Source organism: Cetorhinus maximus, chromosome 7, assembly GCF_964194155.1.
Source record: "Cetorhinus maximus chromosome 7, sCetMax3.hap1.1, whole genome shotgun sequence".
Lineage (NCBI taxonomy): Eukaryota > Metazoa > Chordata > Chondrichthyes > Lamniformes > Cetorhinidae > Cetorhinus > Cetorhinus maximus.
In genome coordinates this window covers 7,082,652-7,108,316 of record NC_135885.1, presented here as the reverse complement: position 1 = coordinate 7,108,316, position 25,665 = coordinate 7,082,652, and the positions used below count along the sequence as shown (strand labels likewise).

The 25,665-nt window shown below is 44.7% G+C and overlaps 2 protein-coding genes across 2 annotated transcripts in view; one reads left to right on the top strand and one right to left on the bottom strand.

Annotated features, from left to right (window-relative positions):
- Positions 1 to 25,665, bottom strand: part of LOC144682555 (serpin H1-like) — a 525,388-nt gene that overhangs the window by 3,249 nt on the left and 496,474 nt on the right. The window lies entirely within an intron of this gene.
- The window catches only part of wnt11 (wingless-type MMTV integration site family, member 11), a 47,844-nt gene continuing 32,512 nt past the window's right edge, over positions 10,334 to 25,665 (top strand). Inside the window, exons 1-2 of the mRNA XM_078544957.1 lie at positions 10,334 to 10,549; positions 24,583 to 24,778. Coding sequence (XP_078401083.1) covers positions 24,696 to 24,778 — 83 coding nt within the window. The 5' untranslated portion in view covers positions 10,334 to 10,549; positions 24,583 to 24,695. The remainder of the gene's footprint in view (positions 10,550 to 24,582; positions 24,779 to 25,665) is intronic.

Below are 25,665 nucleotides of genomic sequence, written 5' to 3'. Positions count from 1 at the left end.
TTGCAATGAAGGAAAGGCAGCCAATTTTCACACAGCGAGTTTCCTCAAGCAGTAACGAGATAATGACCCGATAATCTGTATTAGTCTGGCTGGTTGAGAGGTAAATATTGGCCAAGACAGCAGGTATAGTTCCCCTGCTGTTATCCAAAATAACACCCAGGAATCTTATATGGTCACCCAAGAGGGCAGATGGGATGTCTGTTAATATCCTGCCCAGAACTTGGCACCTCTGACAGTCTAGCCTTTCTCATTGTTGGAAACAGTTTAGAGGTTTACCAGGCTAATACCAGGAATGGGTGGGTTGTCTAATGAGGAAAGGTTGGGCAGGTTAGGCTTGTATCCACTGGAGTTTAGAAGAGTAAGAGGTGATTTAATTGAAACATATAAGATCCTGAGGGGTCTTGACAGGGTGGATGTGGAGAGGATGTTTCCTCCTGTGGGAGAATCTAGAACTAGGGGTCATTGTTTAAAAATAAAGGGTCAACCATTTAAAGCGGAGATGAGGTGAAATTTTTTCACCTAGAGGGTCGTGAATCTTTGGAACTCTCTTCCTGAAAAGGTGGTGGAAGCAGAGTCTTCGAATATTTTTAAGGCAGAGGTGGATGGACTCTTGGTAAGCAAGGGGGTGATAGGTTATCGGGGGTAGGTGGGATGCAGATTTCAGGTTACCATCAGATCAGCCATGATCTTATTAAATGGCAGAGCAGGCTCGAGGGGCTGAATGGCCTCCTCCTGCCCCTTGTTTGTATGTTCGTATGTTCGTACTGCATTGGCGTATCGGACCGGATATAAGAAAAGCAAACCATGAAAAGAGAAAGACAGTCAAAGGCAGATAGACCAACAAAAACAGACAGATGGGGAGAAAGTGATAAGCTGATGGAAAGAAACAGATAAACAGAAAGAAACAAAAAGACTCAGAGAAGGGATCATTTTGACTTTGTACACCATAATGTTGGCCTTTCTTTCTAATACAAAAGCCTGGTCTCTGCTGCACTACTGCATTGAGGGTCGTGGAGACTCTAAACCTGAATGCATGTAGTTCCTTCCAAACTCCTTCTGCTGGGAATAAGCAGCAATGGTCAGTTTGCTGCAGATGTAGTGATCCAGCAGGTTACTGCTGCACTAGTGCGAGGAGGCCATAGCGCATCACCCCCTCCACAGAGACCGACAAGCAGGAAGAGAGAACGTGGGATTTGCCGGCATTGCTGGATTCCTACAGATGTAAAGTACCAATATACTGCATGCCTGCAGAACTGCATGCTCCCCATCACAAAACAGCTCTATTTAAAGTGAAATTTACCTTTCCAATTGAAATGTCCTTCACCCGTTGATTAATGTTTGAATTATGTTGACTTTAGTTTGTCCATCGGTTATCTTTCAGTTGGCTTCATGGGGAATCACACAGTATCACGGAATCACACAGTGCAGAAGAGGCCCTTCGGCCCATCGAGTCTGCACCGACACATAAGAAACACCTGACCTACCTACCTAATCCCATTTACCAGCACTTGGCCCATAGCCTTGAATGTTATGACGTGCCAAGTGCTCATCCAGGTACTTTTTAAAGGATGTGAGGCAACCTGCCTCCACCACCCTCCCAGGCAGCGCATTCCAGACCGTCACCGCCCTCTGGATAAAAAAGTTTTTCCTCACATCCCCCACTAAACCTCCTGCCCCTCACCTTGAACTTATGCCCCCTTGTGACTGACCCTTTAACTAAGGGGAACAGCTGCTCCCTATCCACCCTGTCCATGCCCCATATAATCTTGTACACCTCGATCAGGTCGCCCCTCAGTCTTCTCTGCTCCAACGAAAACAACCCAAGTCTATCCAACCTCTCTTCATAACTTAAATGTTTCATCCCAGGCAACATCCTGGTGAATCTCCTCTGCACCCCCTCCAGTGCAATCACATCCTTCCTATAATGAGGCGACCAGAACTGCACACAGTACTCCAGCTGTGGCCTCACTAAGTCCTTTCTTTTAAAATTCATCGGTCTCTACGAGGATCGCAATTCTATTTATCCCTGAGCTGGGTGTCCAACCCATATCTCTCCACCACCAAGACTGCCTCCTTTCACCTCTGTAATATTGCCTGTCTTTGCCCCTGCATCAGCTCACCTCCTGCTTAACCCCTCATCCATGACCCTATTACATCCAGATTTGACTATTCCAATACCCGCCTTGCCACCCTCACACCTTGCGCCCTCCATGAACTTGAGTTTGTTCAAAACGCTGATGCCCATATTCCAACTCACACTGATGCCCATTACCCCTGCCCCCACTGATCTACATTGGCACCCGGTTGGACAGTGCCTCAATTTTAAGTCTAATCCTTGTGTTCCACATGCCCAATGGCTTCATCTCTCCCTCCCCTCGTAACCTCTTCCAGTCTACATCTCTCTGAGACCTCTGTTCCCCTCCAATTCTGGAATTCCACACGGGGTGGACATGCACCCACAATTGGCACTGTGCCTTCAGCTGCCTGGTCCCTAAGCTCTGGAATTCCCTCCCTAAACCTTTCTGTCTCTCTCCTCCTTTAAGAGGTTCCTTAAAACTGACCTCTTTGACCAAGCTTTTGGTCACTTGTTCTAGTATTTCCTTATGCAGCTCAGTGTCCAATTATGCTTGATAACGCTCGTGTAGAGGGTCTTGGGAGGTTTTAGGTCATTAAAGGTGCTACACAAATGCCGGTTGTTGTTGTTGGTGTTTTTGCCCGCCAGGCAGTGTGTGATGCAGGTCAGTGTCCCTTTCCTGATGTTAACAGCATTTTGCATGATGGTGGCGCAGTGGTATGGTCACTGGACTGGAGTATTCTAGTGGACCCAGGGTAATGCTCTGGGGAATTGGGTTTGAATCCCACCATGGGCAGATGGTAAAATTTGAATTTAATAAGGAAATCTGGAATTAAAAAGTCTAATGATGACCACAAAACCATTGTCATTTAAAAACCTGCCTGGTTCACAATGTCCTTTAGGGAAGGAGAGCTGCTGCCCTTTCCTGGTCCTGCTGGACCAGGCAGGGATGGCAGATGTGGTTGACTCCGTTCTCAAGGGCAATTAGGGATGGGCAGTAAGTGCTGGCCCAGCCAGTGACGCCCACTTCCTATGAACAAATATTTTTTCTTTAATTTTTAAAAAGAATGTCAAACAAAACTTGACACATCAGGAGGTCTAAGGACAGATGGGTGACAGGTCGGTTTTAAAGAGGGAGAGAGGGAGAGAATTTGAGAGCTTGGGGCCGTGGTAGCCAATGGGAAGTAATTAAAATTGGGTAACAACAAAAGATAAAAGCAAAATACTGTGGAGGCCGGAAATCTAAAACAAAAGCAAAAATTGCTGGAAAAACTCAGCAGGTCTGACAGCATCTGTGGAGAGAAAGACAGAGTTAACGTTTTGAGTCCGTATGACTCTTCTTCAGAGCTAAAGAGAAATAGAAATGTGGTGAAATATATACTGTTAAAGGGGGTGGGACAGGTGAAGCTGGATAGAGGGCCAATGATGCCACTTTCCAAAACAGCTCCTCTGACACGTCTTCCTTCTTCCCTAACCGAGGCTTCCCACCCACAGTGGTTGACAGGGCCCTTAACCGTGTCCGATGCATCTCCCACGCCTCTGCCCTCACACCTTCCTCTCCCTTCTAGAACCATGAGAGGGTCCCCCTTGTCCTCACTTATCACCCCCACCAGCCTCCGCATTCAAAGGATCATCCTCCGCCATTTCCGCCAACTCCAGCATGATGCCACCACAAACACATCTTCCCTTCACCACCCCCCCCCCCCACCCCGTCAGCATTCCATAGGGACCGTTCCCTCCGGGACACCCTGGTCCACTCCTCCATCACCCCCTACACCTCTACCCCCTCCCACGGCACCTTCCCATGCAATCGCAGAAGGTGCAACACCTGCCCATTTACTTCCCCTCTCCTCACCGTCCGAGGGCCCAAACACTCCTTTCACTTGCACTTCCCTCAACTTAGTCTACAGCATTCGTTGCTCCCAATGCGGTCTCCTCTACACTGGAGAGACCAAACGCAGACTGGGTGACCACTTTGCGAAACATCTTCGGTCTGTCCGCAAGCATGACCCAGACCTCCCTGTCACTTGCCATTTCAACACTCCACCCTGCTCTCATACCCACATGTCCCTCCTTGGCCTGCTGCATTGTTCCAGTGAAGCTCAACGCAAACTGGAGGAACAGCACCTCATCTTCCGACTAGGCACTTTACAGCCTTCCGGACTGAATATTGAGTTCAACAACTTCAGATCATGAACTCTCTCCTCTATCTACACCCCTTTTTGATCCCCTTTTGTCAATATTTATTTTTAAATTTTTATATATATTTCTTCCCATCTATTTCTATTATTATTTTTAAAATGTATTTCCATTCATTGTTTTATCCCCACCTTTTAGCCTATTTCGATCTTTTATCCCCACACCGTCCCCTCCCCCCACCCCCACTAGGGCAATCTGTCACTTGCTCATCCTGCTTTCTACTCTTAATGTCACCATTCGAACCTCCTTTAGCCAGTATCACCACCATCAACACCCCTTTGTCCTTTTGTCTATGATATCTTTTGCAATCTCTCCTTTGCCTCCACCTATCGCTGGCCTTCTATCCAGCTTCACCTGTCCCACCTCCTTTAACAGTATATATTTCACCACAAATCTAATTCCCTTTCGTTCTGAAGAAGAGTCATACGGACTCGAAATGTTAACTCCGTCTTTCTCTCCACAGATGTTGTCAGACCTGCTGAGTTTTTCCAGCAATTTTTGTTTTTGCTCCATTAATTAAAATCGGGGACGTGGAAGTGACCAGAATCAGAGCAGCTCAGATATCTCGCAAGGTGTGAGGCTGGAGAAGGTGACAGATATAGATTAGTGTTCACCCCAACCGGCAGATAAAACTTAACGCAGAGAAGTGTGAACTGATACATTTTGGTAGGAAGAACAAGGAGAGGCAATATAAAGGGGACAATTCTAAAGCTGGGTGCAGGAGCAGAGGGATCAGTGAATATATGTGTACAGATTATTGAAGGTGACAGGACAGGTTGAGAAAGGTGTTCAAAAGGCAAACAGGATCCTGGGCTTCATGGATTGAGGCATAGAGTATAAAAACAAGGAGGTTATGATGAACCTTTATAAAACAATGGTTCAGCCTCAACTGGAGCATTGTGTCCAACTCTGAACACCGCACTTTAGGAAGGATGTGAAGTCTTTAGACAGAGTTAAGACCCTCAGCCTTCTTTCTCAAGTGGTCCATGGAAACTTGTCTGTGAAACAGTTGAGCAGTCCATGAATGAGCAGTGGCCAGAGCCAGGATGGTGAGTGGCTTGGAGGGGGACTTCCAGGTGGTGGTGTTCCCATGTGTCTGCTGCCCTTGTCCTTCCAGATGGTAGTGGTCGTGGGTTTAGAAGGTGCTGCCTAAGTACCTTGGTGAATTCCTGCAGTGCATCTTGTAGATGGTACACACTGCTGCTACTGTGCATCGGTGGTGGAGGGAGTGAATGTTTGTGGATGTGGTGCCAATCAAGCGGGCTGCTTTGTCCTGGACGGTGTCAAGCTTCTTGAGTGTTGTTGGAGCTGCACTCATCCAGGCAAGTGGGGAGTATTCCATCACACTCCTGACTTGTGCCTTGTAGATGGTGGACAGGCTTTGGGGAGTCAGGAAGTGAGTTACTCGCCACAGGATCCCTAGCCTCTGACCTGCTCTTGTAGCCACAGTATTTATATGGCTAGTCCAGTTCAGTTTCTGGTCAATGGTAACCCCCAGGATGCTGATAGTGGGGGATTCAACGATGGATCCAGACTCTGACCTGTGATTACAAATCTATTTGGAAATGGGTCCTTCAACCAAAAACATTGGAGAAACACTGTCCTACAGCAATGGTTCCGCTCTGTCAGAGAGATCTGGGCAGCTTCTTCAGTCCAGCTCCGAAGAGTGTTTCCTGGTTTCACCGTCATTTTCTCTAAGCTCCACGATGCTGTTATTCTAAGGGCATTTGTTTTGGAGATTCCTGAAGAGAAAGGGGAAAAGATGAACGAGGAAAAGCTGGAGGAAAGAGAGCAGCTCAATCACCCGAGCTGTCACTTTCCTCTCAGCCCCTCTGTCCTGGTTAATATTCACCCTGGGTGACCAACTCTGGGCACTTCCACTGTGGGGCTGGGAAGGGGGTAGGTACTGGTGACCATGAGAACAGTGAGGGAGGGAGGGTTTAAAATGACCAAAACTTACAGCTTATCTTGTCGAGCCACCACATTATTAGCCCACTGCAGTCCCACTCTAATCATTCCATTGAGACTTCTAGGCTCACTCTCCCACAGGCTGTCCTAGAAATACGCGACGAAAGACATACCTCAAGGGATGCGGGACAAGCAGTCAAAAAAGGGACAACCCCTTAAAGTACGAGACAGATGATCACCTTGCCAGCAAAAGCATCCCTTGTTTCATTGGACCTAGTCCTCACACCCATCAGATTGTACAATGTGTGTGTGTGAGGGTGTCTGTGTCTGTGTGCATGAATGAGTGTTGTTTGTGAGTGTGTGAATGTGTGTGCATCTGTGTGTGTGTTTGTGTGTGTGTGTGTCTGTGTGTGTGTGTGCTTGAGTGTGTTTGTGAGTGTGTGTGTGAGTATGTATGTGTATGTGAGTTTGTGTATCTGAGTGTGTGTCTGTGTGAGTAAGTGTATGTGCACGTGAGTGTGTTTGTGAGTGTGTGTCTGAGTGTGTGTGTGTGAGTGTGTGTGTGTGAGTATGTGAGTGTGTGTGTCTGACTGTGAGTATGTATTAGTGAGTGTGTGTGTCTGTGTGTGAGAGTGTGTTTGTCTGAGTGTGAGTGGATGTGTGTGTGTGAGAGCGTGTATATGTGAGAGAATGCTTGTGTGTGTTGGAGTGTGTGTGTAAGTGAGTGTGTGTGTGTGACATGTGTGTGTGTATGTGTGTGTGTATGTGTGAGTGTTGTGTGAGTTTGTGTGTACGTATCTGAGTATGTGTGTCTGCGTGTGTGTGAGTGAATGTCTGTGTGTATATGAATGAGTGTGTGCACATGAGTGAGTGTGTTTGTGAGTGTGTGTCTGAGTGTGTTTGTGTGCGTGTGTGTATGAGTGTGTATTTGTGAGTGTGTGTGCTTGTGTTATGTGTGTGTGAGTGTCTGTTTATGTGTGTGAGAGTGTGTGTGCACCTGAGTGTGTTTGTGAGTGTGTGTGTCTGAGTGTGTTTGTGTGTGTGTGCATGTGTGTGTGTCTATGTATGTTTGCGTGTGTATGAGTGTGTGTGTTTGTGTTATGTGTGTCTGAGAGTGTGTGTGTGTCTATGTATGTGTGTATGTCTGAGTGAGTGTGTGTGAGAGAGTGTGTGTGTGTGTTGGAGTGTGTGTGTAAGTGTGAGTATGTGTGTGTGTGTGTGTGTCTGTGTGTGTAAGTGAGTGTGCAAATGTGAATGTGTGTATGTGTGAGTATGTGTGTGTGAAAGAGAGTATGGGTGTGTATGTGCATGTGTGTAAGTATGTATGTGTGTATGAGTGTGTGTGTGTGCGCGAGAGAGAGTATGGGTGTGTGTATGTATTTGTGAGTGTGTGTATGTGTTTGTGAGTGTGTGTGTTTGTGTGTGTGAGAATGTCCATATATGTGAGTGTGTGAGTCTGAGTCTGAGTGTGTATGTCTGAGTGTGAGTGGGTGTGTGTCTGAGCATGTGTATGTGAGTGAATGTGTGCCTGAGTTTGTGTGTGTGAGAGAGATAGTTTGTGTGTGCTGGAGTGTGTGTGTGTGTGTGTGTATGTGAGTGTTAGTGTGTGTTTATGTGTGTGTGTGCGTGAGTGGGTGTATTTGTGTGTGAGTCCGAGTGTGTTTGTTCGTGTGTGTCCGAGTGAGTGTTTGTCTGAGTGTGTGTGTATGAGTCTGTGCCTGTGAGTGTGTGTGTCTTAGTGTGTGTAAGTGTGTGTGCACATGAGTGTGTTTGTGAGTGTGTGAATGTGTGAGTGAGTGTGTGTTTATGTGTGTGAGTGAGTTTGTGTGTCTGAGTATGTGTATCTAAGTGTGTGTATGTGAGTGAGTGTGCATGCACATGAGTGTGTCTGTGAGTGTGTGTGTCTAAGTGTGTGTGTGTGAGTGAGTATGCATGCACATGAGTGTGTTTGTGAGTGTGTGCGTGAATGTGTGAGTGAGTGTGTGTATGTGTATGCATATGAGTGTGTGTGAGTGCCTGCGTTAGATTGTGTGTATGTAAGTGCACGTGTCTGTTTCTGTGCATGTGAGTGTGTGTCTGAGTGTGAGCATGTGTGCATGTGTGTGTGAGTGCCTGTGTGCATGTGAGTGAGTGTGTGTGCACGAGTGGGGTGTGTTTGTGAGTGTGTGTGTGTGCATGTGTGTTTATCTGTGTGTGTGTGAGCATAAATGTGCATGAGTGTGCTTGTGAGTGTGTGTGTCCAGGTGCATGTGTGAGAGAGTGTGTGTGAGTGACTGAGTGTGTGTGTGTGTGTGTACTTGTGTGTGTATGTATGTGTTTGTGTATGTCTGTGTGTGCGTGAGTGTGTGCTTGTATGTGTGTGTGTGTGTGAGTTTGTGCGTCTATGTGTTTGTGTGTGTGTGCATGTGTGAGTGTGTCTGAGTGAGTGTGTGTGCTTGTGAGTGTGTTTGTGAGTGTGTGAATGTGTGAGTGAGAGTGTGTTTATGTGTATGTGTGTGAGTGAGTTTGTGTGTGAGTGCCTGTGTTAGAGTGTGCCTGTGTAAGTGCATGTGTATGTGTGTGTATGAGTGTGTGTGTGTGAGTGAATATGAGTGTATGAGTGACTGAGTGTGTGTGTGTGTCTGTGTGTGTGCGAGTGTCTGTGTGTGCGCGAGTATATGTTTGTGTGTTTGTGTGAGTGATTGTGTGTGTGAATGAGTGTGCGTGTGTCTGTGTGTGTGTGTGTTTGTGTCTGAGTGTGTTTGTGTGTGTTTATGTGTGTGTGAGTGTGTGTGAACGTTTGTGTGTGTTCCTATTTTCACTAAAGGGATGAAGACCAAAACAAAATATATCACCTCACTCCTCCTGCAGACTCCATTCTGCCCCATTACAGCAGTGGTTAGATTTCAAAAGTGTTTCATTGGTTGTAAAGCACCTTGGGGCGTCCAGTGGTTAAAAGCGCTTTCTCTTTTTTATTGTTAACTATGTTCCAAAACTCCTCATAAAACCTATCTCCCTGATCAAGATATTTGGTCGCTTCGCCAACATCACCGCCTGGGGCTTTATCCGGGAATGGTTTCCTCGCCGTGCTTATAGGCGCTATAGCAGTGCAGCTTGTTGTTGACAGGATCTCAGACACGAATTAGAAGGGGAATTCGATAGAAAAATCGAAGCAGGGATTAAAAAAAAACCGGAGATTATACGGAGACTTGCAAGACACGAATTCTGTAAAAGAGAAACTTCGACAAGAAAATCATGGAGTGAGGGAGGGACAGGGAGACACAGTGACTGACCGAGGGAGGGTCAGGGTCGCTTCAGACTGTGCAGGAGACTCGCTCATAGAGGCGGACTGTCTATCATACTCGCAAATTGAGAGAGAGAGAGAGAGAGACCGGGATAACCTGGGAGAGTGAATCAGACAGGAACTTGAGAGTTATAGAGCGTGAGACAGACACAGCAATAGATTCAAAGAGTCTAACCGCAGAGAGATAGAAATTCATCGAGTGGCAAGCGGGGTGAGAGTGTGAAATAAAACCAGAAAATGCTGGGAAAACTCAGTGGGTCTGACAGCATCTGTGGAGAGAGGAACAAGAGTTAACTTTTCCAGCCTGTTCGACTCTTCCTTCAGAGAGAGAGAGAGAGTGAGATGGTTTTAAGAAAAAACAGTCAAAAATTCTAACTCAGGATTACAAACCTAGAGGTAAACACCTTGTTTTTTTATATATATTATAAAAAAAACCAGTTTCGAGGTTTATGTGTGACTCGCTTCCTCTGAACTTTTTCTCCAGAAGTTGTGACTTTGTTTTTTTTTGAATTTCATGAATTGATTGATGGAAACTCGGGGCTGCTTTTGAACAATTTCGCTCCAGCCCTGGGATCCTTGTTGAATCTGAGCTGGTCAGGAGCTTGAAGCTTCTAACATGTACCTGGCTCCCTGATGTGCTGAGGACAGGGGGCAGTGGGAGGGAGGGAGAGGAGAGGAGAGGAGAGGTTGGGGTAGGGGGGGGGGGGGGAGTGGATAAAGGGCTCGGGGTTTATGGTGTTTCTTCCGATCAAACATTCCAACTGGCGCTAAATCAGGGGCGCCTTTGTTATGTTAACAACGCCTGACATCATCCGACTTCAAAGGAGGTTGCAGAGCCGATAAAACCAGGATCGGGCACTGGAGAGAGAGAGAGAGAGAGGGAGGGAGGGAGAGAGAGAATGGTATTCAGATTAACTCCCAGTGCAGAGAGTGGGGAGCAGAGGGAGGCTGTGTGTACGAGGACAGACAACTACAGCAATAAATCCGAGCTGATGGACTAATTTGGATTGGAACTAAATCACTGGCGTCTTCCTGTGCAAACTTTTTTTTGGGATTCACTCACTGGGACAACACTGAAACTGAAGGTAGGATTGGAGAGAGAGAGAGGGGGGGGGTGGTGGGTGGTGGTAGGGAAATGGTCCATTCAATTTCCAAAAAAAAAACCCCAAAAAATCCCCCTGACCGCTTGGATTCTCATTTTGGCAGCATACATCCCCCCCTCTCTCTCTCGCCTCTGTATTAATGATGTATCGCTTTACACAAAAAAAAAATCGATTGTAATCGGCCCCCCCTCCCCACCCATTCCCAATTTGTCAATTTCCTTGTGAGTTTCAGAGAGGAATTGACGACCAACTGTACCTGACCGTGCGGACAAGTGACTGTGTGTGTAGGGGAAGAGTCACCTCCCCAAGTCAAGCTTCCCCTCTCCTCTTTCTGCTCATGTATACATTTAAAAAACGAATGTAAATTAGATGTTGGAATCTTCTAGTCGCTGGGATCCGTGAGTGAAAATTTAAAAAAAAGCTCATACCCCCCAAGGGCGGGGGTGAAATATTATTTAAAACAGCCGAGGACCCTAAAACACTTGCTGGAGATTAAAAAAAAAGGCGCAGAGAGAGAGAGAGACAGGAGAGAAACAGACGTCCTGAGTCAGCTCCGAAATTCGCCGTTTTATTCTTGAAGTTTGAGAAACGATTATTCTCAGGGTTTTTTTTTAATATACACACAGTAATTATTTTTTCCTGGTTAGTTGCCAGTAGACGAGGTACTAATCTCTTATTCGATATTGAACTGGATAACATTACCAGAGATGCATGAGGTGGTGTCTTATAAACAAGGCGACTCTGTAAGAATTTACCTTACACATTGTACAATGGACTGACTTCCTTTTCCCAATTGTCTGGTTGCTTGCAAGGTGGGTGGGATCGAATATGTAAACTTATCGGATCCTTCAATGTTCCCAGGAATGGCGTAAATTTAAATTTTCAAATGAAATTTAAATGGTCAAATTTTCCAATGAAATCGGAATGACGTTTTCAAATTTTCAAACGAAATTGAAATTACACTTTCCAATGAAATGTAAATGGTCAAATTTACCAGTGAAATCGGGAATTACGTTTTCAAATTTTCAAACGAAACTGAAATTACATTTTCGAATGAAATGTAAATTGTCAAATTTTCAGATGAAATCGGAATTACGTGTTCAAATTTTCAAACGAAAATTCTGTTAAATTTTCAAATGAAATGTAAAGTGTCAAATTTACAAATGAAATCAGAATTACGTTTTCAAATTTTCGAACGAAATTCAAATTACATTTTCAAATGAAATGTAAATGATCACATTTTCAAATGAGATCAGAATTACATTTTCGAATTTTCAAACGAAATTTAAATTACATTTTCAAATGGAATCTAAATTGTCAAATTTTCAAATGAAATCGGAATTACATTTTCAAATTTTCCAACGAAATTTAAATTTTCAAATCTCTCTTCCCCCCTCCTCTTGGCGGAGGTTACTCTCCCACCCCCCCAAGCCCCGGTGATAAATCACTGTGGCAGTATCGTGAGTTGTGGGGAGATGTCCCAGGAGAGGACTGGAGGGTGAGAAGCGACCAACCTTTGGTCCGATTTTGACTAACTTTGAATTGGACGCATTCGGCGGCGGGGGTGGGTGGGGAAGGGGTATAGGCGCTGGCACAACGCTATTGGGCCGAACGGCCTGTTTCTTTGCGGTTATGTTCCACATGTGATTGCCTGAAGGAGCGGGGCTCACCCTGCACCATACACCACCGGGAAGGGTCTCCCGAGGCGCTGCCTCTTGGATTTGGGGTTGATTTGAACTTGAGATGTTCCAACCTCCCCATAAATGAGCTGGTTTTTGATTTAAGAGGGAACGGTGTTTAGTGCCCGCATTGCTCAGGAACAGCTCCGTCCGCTCGCTTCCTGCCTTTCAAAGCAAGGTGCAGCTCCTCAGACGCTTGAGTGCAACCATCAGCGTTAAAACCCTCTATAAACTATAACATTATTAAACATCGGGGGGATTAAATGATAACTGGGTGTATCCTCCACACACACACACCCACACACAAACGGAGCCTTTGCATGAAAAAGTTTCCCCCGTTGAGTTACAGGGTCTAAAATCGTTACTTTTTTTATCCACATTGTGAAACTCAGGGTCAACAAGTGAAACCAGTCACTGGAGACGATGAATTGAATGGTTTTGGTGTCGCCAAATTGTGGGTTCCAGAGCTTGTAGAGTCGACTGTAGGAGACTGGGTGGGGTGTGTGGGTGGGAAGGATCCCCAAATAGTCTTTCTGTTCTCCAGCCCTCTATATGGTCCTTTGGGCCTCCAGTGCAACCCCATGCATCTGGTGAACAGACCCAAGACACTAGGACGCAGTCTTAATATGAGAGGCCGGCTGCTCAGGATGGGGTCTGCAAGCACTTCCTCACACAAAGGGGAGTGGAAATCTGGAACTCTCTCAACCCCTGAAAAGCTACAGAGGTCAAGGGGTCAACTGAAACTTCCAAAACCAAGATTAGTAGATTTTGGTTAAGGGTACATGGACCAAGTCAAGTGAATGATAGAATGATAGACACTTGGTGGTACAGAACTTGAATTTTACTGGAAAGGGAGACATGTCACACTCATTAGGACAAATGCCGGAATGCCAAATTTCTAACAATGACAACAATTTGTACCGCAGGAGAAAAGGAGCTGATTGGTTGGCAGGTCAACACTGATTGGCTGAGGCATCGCCAAGGATATAGCAACGGGGAACTATAGGCTCCCCAAGCTCTCGGATAATTCAAAAAAGGTGCAAGGCTTGAGCATATTCCTTTTGTTTGCGGAGAACAGATGTGTGTGTGTGAATGTATGCTGTGGAATGGTTACAGCACAGCATAGGGTTAAGGGATGGACCAGCAATGATTTAATAGGCTTGGGGGGGTTGAATGGCCTCCTCCTGTTCCTAGCTCCAATTTTGGTGCTGGGTCTGGACCCCATGCTCTGGAACACCCTCCCCAATCCCTCACTAGCTCCCTTGTCTCCTCCAAGCCTCTCTCTTTAACTATGACTTCAGTCACCCCTGCTAACTCTCATCCTGGGACCATTTGTTTTCTGTATCTTTCACTGTGAAATGTGAGGTATAAGTGGCTTGTTCTGACAATGAGCTTTGAAAGAATGAACTTGCATTTATATAACCGGCATCTTCCACAACCCTGGCGCATCCCAAACACTTCACTGCCACTTAAGTACTTTTGAGATGTAGTTGCTATTATAATGTGGGAAATGTGGAAGGCAATTTGCAAGCAACAATGAGACAATGACCAAATAACAAAAGCAAAATACTGCAGATGCTGGAAATCTGAAATAGGAAAAGAAAATATAGGAGGTCAGGTAGCAGCTGTAGCAAGAGAGAGAGTCAAAACTTCAGGTTATCAGAGCCACAACAAAGTCACTTGACTGGGTGAGTATTTCCAGCATTTTCCATTTTTATCTCAGATGAGTAGATATCCTGTTTCACTGATGTTGGTTGAGAGATAAATATTGGCCAGGACACCAGGGAGAAACTTCCCTGCGTTTCTTCAAATTCGTGTTTCTTTATTCTTTCATGAGATGAGGCCATTTCAGAGGGTGTTTAAGAGTCAACCACATGGCTGTGGGTCTGTGGTTACATTGTGAGCTACACCAGGTAAAGATGGCAGATTTCCTTCCCTAATGGACATTAATGAACCAGATGGATTTTTGCAAGGAAAAAAATAAATTTTATGGTCATCATTACTGAGACTAGCTTTTAACTCCAGACTTTTAAAAAGTTAATTGAATTTAAATTCCACACAGTGGGATTTGAACACATGCCCCCAGAGCATTAGACTGGACTGCTGATCTAGTGATATTACTACTCTGCCAGCATTATCTATCAAGTGTTACAAACTCTTTTGCATCCACCTGAAGGAGACAGGGCCTCAGTGTATTGTCTCATCGAAAGATGGCACCTCTGGCAGTGCAACACTCCCTCAGCACTGCACTAAATTGTCAGCCTAGATTTGGCGCTCAAATCTTTTGAGTAAGACTTAAATGCACAACCTTCTTAGGCGGAGGTGAGAGTGATAGCCACTATGCTACAACTGAAAGCATTAGCCAGAAAGTGTCTATGAAGCTGTATTGTAAATAAAACCTCACCTTGTTCACTCATGTTCTTCAGGAGTGGAAATCTGCTGTCCTTACCTGGGTCTGGCCTACGTGTAACAACAGACCCACGCTAACATAGTTCACTCTTAATTGCCCTCCGAAATGACCTAGCAAACTTTCCTCTTCTTAGGCAGTCTATCGGGACCAAGGATGACTTCCTTCCACTCCGAGGTCGTGGGTCCTGAAGCGACTAAAATGTCCAATGCTGGGTCCGCACACTCTGCCACAGGAGGGGCAGGTAGTGTTTGAGGAGGTGGGTGGGTGGGTGGGATGCTTGGATTTTGGACCACTCCTTCCGCTCTTTGCGCTTGGTTTCCACCCGGGCCTGTCGGAGACATTCCAAGTGGTTGGCACCTTCGCGGATGCTTCTTCCCCAGTTGGGGCGTCTCGAGCGAGAGATTCCCACAAATCGGTTGGGGATGTTGCATTTTTTCCGGGAGGCTTTGAGGACGTCCCTGAAACGTTGCCTCTGCCCTCCTGATAACTGCTTGCCGTGACAAAGCTTGGAGTGGAGAGTTTGTTTGGGAGTCTTGTGTCAATCATACAGCTGATGTGACCTGCCCAAAATAGCTGATTAACCATAGCCAGTGCCTCAATAATGGGGATGTTGGCCTGAGAGAGGACACTGGTATTTTGATAGTTTGGCTTGGAGCTCGATCTCTGAGTGTGCGCATACACAAGCATCGTCGCCGCTCGATGACAGGGGTCGGGGTGACTTTGGTTCTGGACTGGAGGCATCATTGATTGAGTAGTTTCCTTAGCAAGCCACTTGGTTATGAGTAGTTTGAGACAGAAGGCCCACCACCTCCTTAGGTCAAATAGAGATGGGCACGTCATGGAAGTTCCCCTCCAAGCCACTCACCATCCTGACCTGGAAATACATCGTCGTTCCTTCACTGTCGCTGGGTCAAAATCCTGGAACTCCCTCCCTAACAGCACTGCAGGTGTACCTACACCACATGGACTGCAGTGATTCAAGGAGGCAGCTCAACACCACCTTCTCAAGGGCGACTAGGGTTGGGCAATAAATGCTGGCCCAGCCAGTGACACCCACATCCCATGAATGAATAAAAAGAAGCTGTGCTTCTCAATCGATTAAATTATTGTCCCTGGGGAAGGACAGTGAGGTTCTCCTTCTCCATATTAATATTTTCTTAGGCTCTTACACAGACAGAAAAATTTTAGCAAAAAGTTAATGGATTTATGCGAAGAAACCTGCCCCCAGCCCCCCTGCTGAGTTTGTGCCTGAGTAATGCTGTCAGTGATGTTACACAAATGCTTAAACTGCTTGTATCAAATTCCACTCTCCAAATATTTTAACAGAGACCTTTTCCATTTAAAATTTTCTGATACAATAATGGAAAGAGAATGGCAGAGGCAGTAACCTATTAGTTTAAGAGCATGAGAATGTAGAGGACCGGAAAAGAGCATCGCAATCCACCCGGCCAAACTGGTTGATTAACCTTTTCCATAAAATATCAAGAAGAGGATTTTGATCTAAGTGGTTGTATGCTGACATTTTGTGGGCACTAATGAAATCAAGGGATGGATGGATAGTGAGGGAAAACTGAGTTGAGTTAGAAGATCAGCCATGGCCTTATTGAATAGCCGAGCAGGCTGGAGCCATATGTCCTACTCCTATTTCTTATCTTCTTATTAACATTGCCAACAGCAACTTTGACCCTTTAAACTAATATCTTAAGTAAAGAAAGCCTTGCATTTCTACAGTATGATGCTGAAAAACATATAAACGCCAGCATAGACCAGTTGGGCTGAATGGTCTGCTTCTCTGCTGCAAATTCTGTGTAAAATGGAATTGTAGAATTTTAAAGCACAGAAGGAGGCCATTTAGCCCGTCTAACTAGCTGTGCTAGTGCTTTGAAAGAGCCATCTGATTTGCCCCACTCTCCCTGCTATCTCCCCACAGCCCGGCAATCTTCCCTTCCATGTGTTATCCAATTTCAGTTGAAAGTTACTATTGAATCTGCTTCCACCGCCCTTACATTCTACATCACTAGTTATTACGTAAAATCAATTCTCCTCCTCTACATCTGGCCCTTTAGTCTATTATTTTAATCTGTGTCCTTTGGTTACTGACCCTTCCGCTACTGGAAACAGTTTCTCCTTATCTACACAATTAAAACATCTCATAATTTTGAATGCCTCCATTAAATCTCCCCTGAATCTCCTCTGCTCTAAAGAGAACAATCCCAGCCTTTCTAATTTCTTCATGTAACTGGAGTCCCTCATTTCTACTATCATCTCCCCTTGCACCCTCTCTGAGGCCTTTTTTCTTTCCCCTGAGGCTTTGACCTCCTCCCTAAAGTGTGATGCTCAGAATTGGACACAATGAGCTGAGGCCCAGCAGGAGATTAATATCAAGCTTTAGCACGGCTTCCTTGCTTTTGTACTCAGTGCTGATAAAATATTGGACACAACGTAGGCAACAAGTTTCCATCAAAGCAACAAAGCACAGCCCAATCCTTCCTTTTGTCTATCTCCACCATTATTTGACTAGCATTGCATCTGATGGGAACAGCAGCACTGCAATATACAAACCTTCGCATTTTTGTAAAAAGCATGACACTTTTCACATCGTTAAGTAAGGTAATGGGTTTGCAGGTTAGGGTTTGTCTGCACAATTACAATCACAAGTACAATTGCAAGATCTCAGAGCTAATTACATTTGATTCGCAATTTGCATCTTACTGCTGGGCAGGAATCAGCTTGATTGTATTATCTTCACCACTATAGCTTTTCCAAAATTGCTTCCTTTCCCTTCTCATGTGGCCCTCCCCCCCATAACATCACTCCTTTTTGTACTGACATTTTCAATGACTTTTTGCACCAATATACTCAATCCAATTCAATGTAAAGTCTCCAAAAAAACCTATGCATTGTAGGGTTGCGAACTCTGGCTGGGTACATTCCTGGAGGCCTAGACCTGCTGAGTTTTTCCAGGTATTTTTGTTTTTGTTTTCGATTTCCAGCATCCGCAGTTTTTTGCTTTTACATTTCTGGAGGTTTCATCCTATGTATCTCCCCCCAGCCTACCACCCCTCCATGCCCGCCATTGGTCCATCCTAATACCTTCCCAACTGGAAGTGACTGGGACTCCTTTGTTACCCAATTGGATTAATCTCGACTTTGCTAAAGGGAGACCCTGTTTAACAAATTTGTTGGATTTTTTTGAGGATGTAACTAGTAGGGTAGCTAAAGGGGAGCCAGTAGATGTCGTGTACCTTGATTTCCAAAAGGCTTGCGATAAGGTACCTCTCAAAAGGTTGATAGGCAAGAGACATGTGCATGGATTTGGAGGTAATATATCAGCACAGATAAAGGATTGGTTAGCAGGAAGTGGGCATTAATGGGACTTTTCAAGTTGGCAGGCAGTGGAGTGCCTCAAGGATCAGTGCTGGGGCCTCAGCTATTTACAATTCTGTATTAATGACTTAGGTGAAGAGACAGAGAGTAACGTATCTAAGTTTGCTGATGATACAAAGCTAGGTGGGAAGGTAAAGCTGTAGGGAGAGCACAAAGAAGCTGCAAAGAGATATAGAAAGATTAAGTGGGTAAGAGTGGGCAACAAGATGGCAGATGGAGTATAATGTAGGGAAGTGTGAAGTTAGTCACGTCGGTCAAAGGGAGAGCGGAATATTTTTTAAAAGGTGAGAAACTTGAATGTGTTGATGTTCAAAGAGACTTGAGTGTGCTTGTGCAAGGAATGCAAAAAGTTAACTTACATGTACAGCAAGCAATTAGCAAGGCAAATGGTAAATTGGCCTTTATTACAAGGGGATTGGAGTACAGGAATAAAGGAGTCTTGCTACAGTTGCACAGGGTTTTGCTGAGACCACATCTGGAATACTGTGTGCAGTTTTGGTCTCCACATGTAAGAAAAGATGCACTTGCATTGGAGGCGATACAGCGAATGTTCACTAAATTGGTCTCTGGGATGATGGGGTTGCCCTATGTTGAGAGGCTGAGTAAATTGGGTCCATTTTCTCTGGAATTTGAATGAGAGGTGATCTCATTGAAATGCACAAGGTCCCGAAGGGGCTTTATAAGATAAAAGCTGAGAGATTGTTTCCGCTGGTCGGGGAATCTAAAACACAGGGACACAGTCTCAGGATAAGGGGCCGATCGTTTAGGACTGAGATGAGGAGAAATTACTTCACTCAAAGGGGTGGTGAATCTTTGGAATTCTCTACCCCAGAGGATTGTGGATGCTCCATCGTTGAATATATTTAAGTCTGAGATAGACAGATTTTAGATCTTTCAGGGAATCAAGGGATATGGGGAGCGGGCGGGAAAATGGAGTTGAAGCCAAAGATCAGCCATGATCGTATTGAATGGCGGAGCAGGCTCGATGGGTTATATGGGCTACTCCTTGTGTTCATAATTTCCAATATTTTTATAATTAATAAATCAAAGAAAATGAAAAAAAAAACAGTTTTGTTTGATGCCTTTTGATTTTTCTCCTGAGTTTTGATTTTGGCAGTGTCCTGGAGATTTTTTTAAATTCTTTCATGAGATGCGGGCATCACTGGCTAGGCCAGCACTTGTTACCAAGCCCTAATTGCCCTTGAACTGAGTGGCTTGCTAGGCCATTTCAGAGGGCAGTTAAGAGTCAACCACATTGCTGTGGTCTGGAGTCACATGTAGGCCAGACCGGGTAAGGATGGCAGATTTCCTTCCCTAAAGGACATTAGTGAACCAGGTGGGCTTTTACAGCAATCGGTGATGTTCACGGTCACCATTACTGAGGCTAGCTTTCAATTCCAGATTTATTAATCGCATTTGAATTACACCACCTGCCACTGTGGGATTTGAACCCATGTTCCCACAGCATTAAAATAAAAGCAAAATATTGCAGATGCTGAAAATGTGAAATGAAAACAGAAAGCGTCTGTTAGCATCTGTGGAGAGATAAACAGAGTTAACATTTCGACTCTTCGTGACTCTTCATATTAGACGTGTAATGTTAACTCTGTTTCTCTGTCCACAGATGCTGTCAGACCTGCTGAGTTTTTTCCCAGCATTTTCTGCTTTTATTCCCCAGAGCATTAGCCTGGGCCTCTAGATTACTAAACCAGTGACATTACCACTAAACTACCATCTTCCCCCTGTTAGTCTTCAATTCCTGCAGACTTCAGTGCAATCCTGGAGGATTGGCAACTCTCTCTTGCAGAGAGTTAACGCAGACACAATGGGCTGAATGGCCTCCTCCTGTGCTGTAACCATTCTATGATGCATCGCATGATTCTGCAATGCATCAGCATCCTTTAGGTTGTGACACGGGGGAGAGAGTAATTTAGAACAGAGCCAGACTTGTTATTCCTGAGCACGAATCACTGAAACAGTGCGTGTATGTGGACATTGGCTGAGGGCAGAATTGGGGGATTGGTTATGAAGGAGAAAAAGAGTGTTCAACCTAATGGTGGCACCATGTTGCAATTAATTTTGAAACATGTGACTATTTACTTTGTTGAGAAATGCAGTACTAACAGGGCACTTAACCCAAGACCTTTAGACAGAAACCATACCTCATAGTATTAAAAAGTATTGATTATAAGTATGCTCTCTCCGAAAGTGTGTCAGCAACAATCTACTGAAAAGGCCTAGTGATAACATTGATGGGTTTCAAATGCTTCTGTGCTATTTTTAGCACAGAGGTTGATGAGTCGCATTCATCCCCGTTTATGCTAATTTAACAGGTCGTTATCTCACTTATGTTAACGATTGTCTTCAGAACCTGCAAACAGGATCTTCCTTCCACTTGTGAATGTGGTGTGGCTAAAATTAGTGCTTGGGAAGACCCAACTATTGTCCCAGTAATCAACCTTGCAAAACTGTTTACCAGGCAGCAAAGTGTTCAACTCTGTGGTTGTCCCTGTGTTTGTACCTGCTGCTAAAAGTCATTGTGCTTCGTCGTTGAGCTTTAAACGCGTTACTTTTTCAAATTCATTTTCATTTTAAGGCTCCTTGTATAATCACAGTGCTAAACTGGGCTCTGCACACATGACAACCACACAGACACAACTGTAGACATAGTAGCTGGCATGACAGAAGCCATTTCAATGAGTTGGTCTCTCTTTACCCGCTTCCTATATATCCAAAGACTTTTGGGAAAGCAGGAATCTCACATTTTTCCCTTTTTCGTTCTTCTCTGTGTCTTTCCTGAAGGCAGCAACGCCTCGTTAGAATATGGCCCGGCTGTGTTCTCACCTTGTTCAATTTGCCTTTCTTCACTTCATGGGCTTGTCAATGGTGTTTGTGTTTCTCCTACATGTTCCTATGCCTGGGCTGGTCCAGTCAACGACCTCAGCAATGCAACCAACAGAGTACCAGTCATTGCTCATTGGGTAGCACGATTACCTCTGCTTTGGGTTCAAATCCAGCCCTGGAGACTCCAGGATCTACACTGACACTCCTGGAGCAGTACTGAGGGAGTGCTACACTGTCAGAAATGCCACCTTTTGAATGAATTGTTACATTGAGGTCCCATCTGCTCTCTCAGGTGGATGTCAAAGTACCTATGGCACTACTTCAAAGAGGAGTGGGCTGTTGGTGGGGTGGTTTCTCCCTTGTGATCTGGCCAATATTTATCCCCTAACCAACATCACTAAAAAAAATGATTACCTGGATTATTATCATATTGCCGTGCTTCCTGTGAGCAAATTGGTTGCTGCGTTTTCCATATTACAGCAGTGGCTACACTTCAAAAGTGCTTCACTAGCTGTAAAGTGCTTTGGAATGTCCTAAGGTAGAAAAAGGTGCTATTTGTTCAACCATCAACCTTACTCAGCCATCATTACCACTATCGCAACCATCAGTGTGACATTTCTGTTGATAACCCTGCGCTCTCTCTGGGTGAGGTTGGCAATTGGTGCTCCATGTGGCGTCGCCATGCTCTCTGGATAGAGTCTGTCTGCAGAGGTTCCAGACTTTGACCCCACCAGCGCTAAGATGCTTTAACACTGTTATGTGCAGCTGATCAGATCTCTCAACATTGTCACACTCCACACATCTGGTTCCCATATTCCAACAACAACAAAGACCCACAACAGTACAGGTTGCAGGATAAGGGCTCTTGGTATTGTAAACACAAGGAGCTGCTTCCATGTGCTTGCCATCACTCCATAGTTCCATAATAACGAGAAGTCAAGTGAGTTTGTAGTGACAGGCTCCCTAGTCCATGTAAAGGCGCACAAGTGACATGCAGTCATCAATGGCCCAAAAACCAGGTCCAGCTTTAGCTGAAATTGGGACCAGGTTCAGTACGTGAATGGACAATGCACAATCTCACTGTGTCTTCCTTTAATCATCCTGTGATTAACAATCTACCAAATCTAAAAGTATGCAAATATGTTTTTATTGGACATGCAATGCTGCTGCAACAAAACTGCACTCTATCGCAAAAGAAAGACTTGTGTCAATTTAACACTTTCACTACTGCGACCAAAGTACTTCACAGTCAATGAAATACTTTTTGAATGTGGTCCTTGTTGCAATGCAGGAAACACAGCAGCTAATTTGTGCACAGCAAGCTCCCACAAACAGCAATGAGATAATGGCCATACAATCTGTTTTAGTGATGTTGGTTTCTGGATAAATATTGGCCAGGACACTGAGGAGAACTATTTCCCCATTGAAATAGTGCCATGGGATCTTTTACATTCACCTAAGGGAGCAGACTTGATTTAAAATCTCATCCAAAAACGGTACCTCTGACAATGCAACACTTTCTCCGTACGGGTATGGGAGTGCCAGCCTAGATTGACTAATAAAGTCTTTGCGGTCAGTACCTTAATTTCACTAATCTTGAGACCTTGATCTTGAGTTTGTGAGAGCTCAAACATATTATATGTCTATAATTTATCTATTCTCTTAAGGGTCTTGAATATTTGAACGTTCCTCTGAATAAACAATGTCAGGTTATTTAACTTTATGGTAGATCACTATTTTCCAAAATGTTAGTCACTGGCTTCATGTGGCTAATTAGGAATTCAGATGTGGCTAATTGCATTTTTGATTTGTAAATAGAAATTTGAGTGTTAAGCACTGTCATTGATCATGAGATTCCAAGATGCATATTGGCATGGAGCATGCATGTAAATTTGGAACATTTCTAAACATTAATAATGGCAACAGAAAATGCTGAGGATATTCAACAGGTCAGGCAGCACCTGTGGATCGAACAAAAAACAGTTAACATTTCAGGTCTGTGACCTTTCCTTTCTGGCATCTGTTGTATTTTGCTTTTGCTATCTAACCATTTGTTGATAAAATTTGTAAGACAGAAAGCAGAGTGGGAGATTGTTAATTAATTGTTATGAGTGCGTTGCTTCCATGGCGATTGAATGGTGGTAGATGGTTGTTAAGTGATTATCCTTGGGTGAGACACATTTACCTGTTTCGTGTGTGAGGCATTTTCTGCTAAAATTGGTCCATGTCGCTAAAACAGTGTGTGGCTCGCTCCACTTACCACTACGACACACTATTGTCCAACACCATATTCAGGCAGCACTTGGTACAGCGATGCAAGAATGTTATTAATAATCATCATTTTGGTGTCAATTCCAATAGGGACTTTGAAGCTGAGAGATTTACTTCCTGTGAGATTGTCTGTGCGACTTACCTTTCTGTGCTACATGTTTTTCTGAAGGATACAGTTGCCATTGGTTAAAAATCCTGTCACTACCAGTGCTTTACTCCAGTGTTACACAGTCCAAAATATTCTCCCCAAATGTAACCCAAGTCATAGAGACAACATCTAGAATGGTACTGAAGGCCTTTTTCTCAGCATTACAGTCACTGGCAATAAAACCCCCAAGGCAGTCATGAGTTCACTACTTAAACTTGGAAACCTCCCGCGAGATTGGCCGAGGTTAAGGGTCAAGGACTCCTTGAAGGCCGAGCCTCAGGAAATGTGACATGTCCGCCCCTGACTGGGAGGGAAGTGCGCAAGAAAGATCCTACCTGGGGAGTGATCTCAAGTTGTGGTGCTGTTCCCTTCGAACAGCTAAGAATACAGGCAGCTGAGGACAAAAGGCAACGCCCGACAGGTAACTCTGCACACGCAAGAAACGGCCATCTTCGAGAGCAAAGGGGAAACTGTCAGCAACAGCGGCGTAAAAATCTGACAGGTTCATCGTTGTCAAGATGTTTTACTTTCGTGGAGCACCACCAGTTAACTACTTAGGTTGAATGAAAAATGAATTTGTATAGTTTAAAATTAGGTGCCAGCCTCGGCTCAGTGTCATTCTTGCCTCTGAGGCAGGAGATTGTGGGTTCAAGTCCCACTTTAGGGACTTCAACACAAGATCCCGGATCACACTTCAGCGCAGTGCTCATGTTTAATATCAACACTCTAAACTCACCAGCTGTTTGTGAGCCCATCAAATAAATAAATATTGTATTTAAATAGAGCCTTTCATGTCTCCAGAACTCTTCACAGCCCACGATTTTGATACAGGGATGAATATTGACTAGGATGCTGGGGAGCTCTCCCGAGGCCTTCTTTGGAGTATTGGTTATGACCTTTCAGACTCCGATCGGAGAGCGTAGGGAGGATTCAGCTCAGTACTGTACTGGCTCATCAGTCTTGATTACATGCTCAAGTGTCTTGAGTGGTGCTTGAAACTACAGCCTTCCGACTCAGAGCTCAGAGCACTGTGCACTAAAGCACAGCTAGAACCTGCTGCGCTGGTGCTCGGGGGGAGGGATATTGCACTCCCGGCTTTGCTGGCAGGTGATGAAGCATCGTCTAGGTGAGGGTAGGAGGGCTGTTGGTGCACGTAGAGCCCCACGTCAGTCCGAGTCAGTGCTTCAAGAAGGAAGACTAGAAACTAATTTAACTTTTAACGGCATGTAATTTGTGTTCACTGTATGACTGACTCCGCACAACTTACATTTTCCAGGTAATCTCTTTGCTCCTGGCACTCGACACTGAGCGGACAAGTGGTCAATTCAGATTTGGAGACAGTTTGGGACGATTTTCCTCCTGTTGATTGGTTCTGACGCTGTTGGCAGAATGAGACTGGCAGCTTGTTGCGTGCTGGCTTCTGTTTGTGCCCTGCTGCTGAACTCAAGGGTTTGTCACGCCATTCGATGGCTGTAAGTATCTCCATGTGTGCGCCACGCACATATGTATGATGTATGTACGTGTGTGATGTATAATGTAAGTGCCGTATGTGTGTGTCTGTGTATGTGTGTGATCTTTTTGTTGCATGTGTTTATTTTGTGTGCATGCATATGTCTGTATGTCACACGTGTATGTATGATGTGTGTATGTATAATATGTGTGCGTGTTTATGTGTGCGTGTATTATATGGGGTGTATGGTTGTATATGTATTTTAAGCGTGTGTTTATAATGTTTCAGTGAACTGAGAACTGTAAATTGAAAACCCTTGCGTCATTGTCTGGACCAGTAGTATTAACCAATGCACCAAAAATCATAGAATAATCCACAACCCAATAGACTTAACTGGGAGTGAGACTCCATGTAAGTCCTGTGACTCTCCATGTTGAATTAGAGCTCTGCTGATTGCTTCTCCATTTCCCCCCCCCCTCCCCCCACCACCCATTGCCTTGACCCAGTTCCTATGTGTAAGGTGACAGTTACTGCTTGCCGTAGGCAACCAGAGCCTTTGTACCCAGTACTCGCAGCTCCATACGTTTTATATTACGTACACCAGAGGGATCTCAGTTACGATGGAATCATACTGGAATGACAATGGAGTTTCAGGACAAGGTTTTCTTAGCTGGTTAGAAAGAGCCATAAATAAATTTGATTGGGATTGCTCAGTTACATACAGTAGTGCAGTGGCTGTGTTACTATCAGGTAATCCAGATGTCTGAGCTACTCTTCCAAGAATATCAATTCAATTCCTATAAGGGTAGTTTGAGAATTTAAATTTGGTTTAAAACATCTGGCCATTAAAAGCGGAGATCAGTAAAGTGTCCATGCAGGTGTTGTATTGTTGTGACAGGCGCAGGGGGA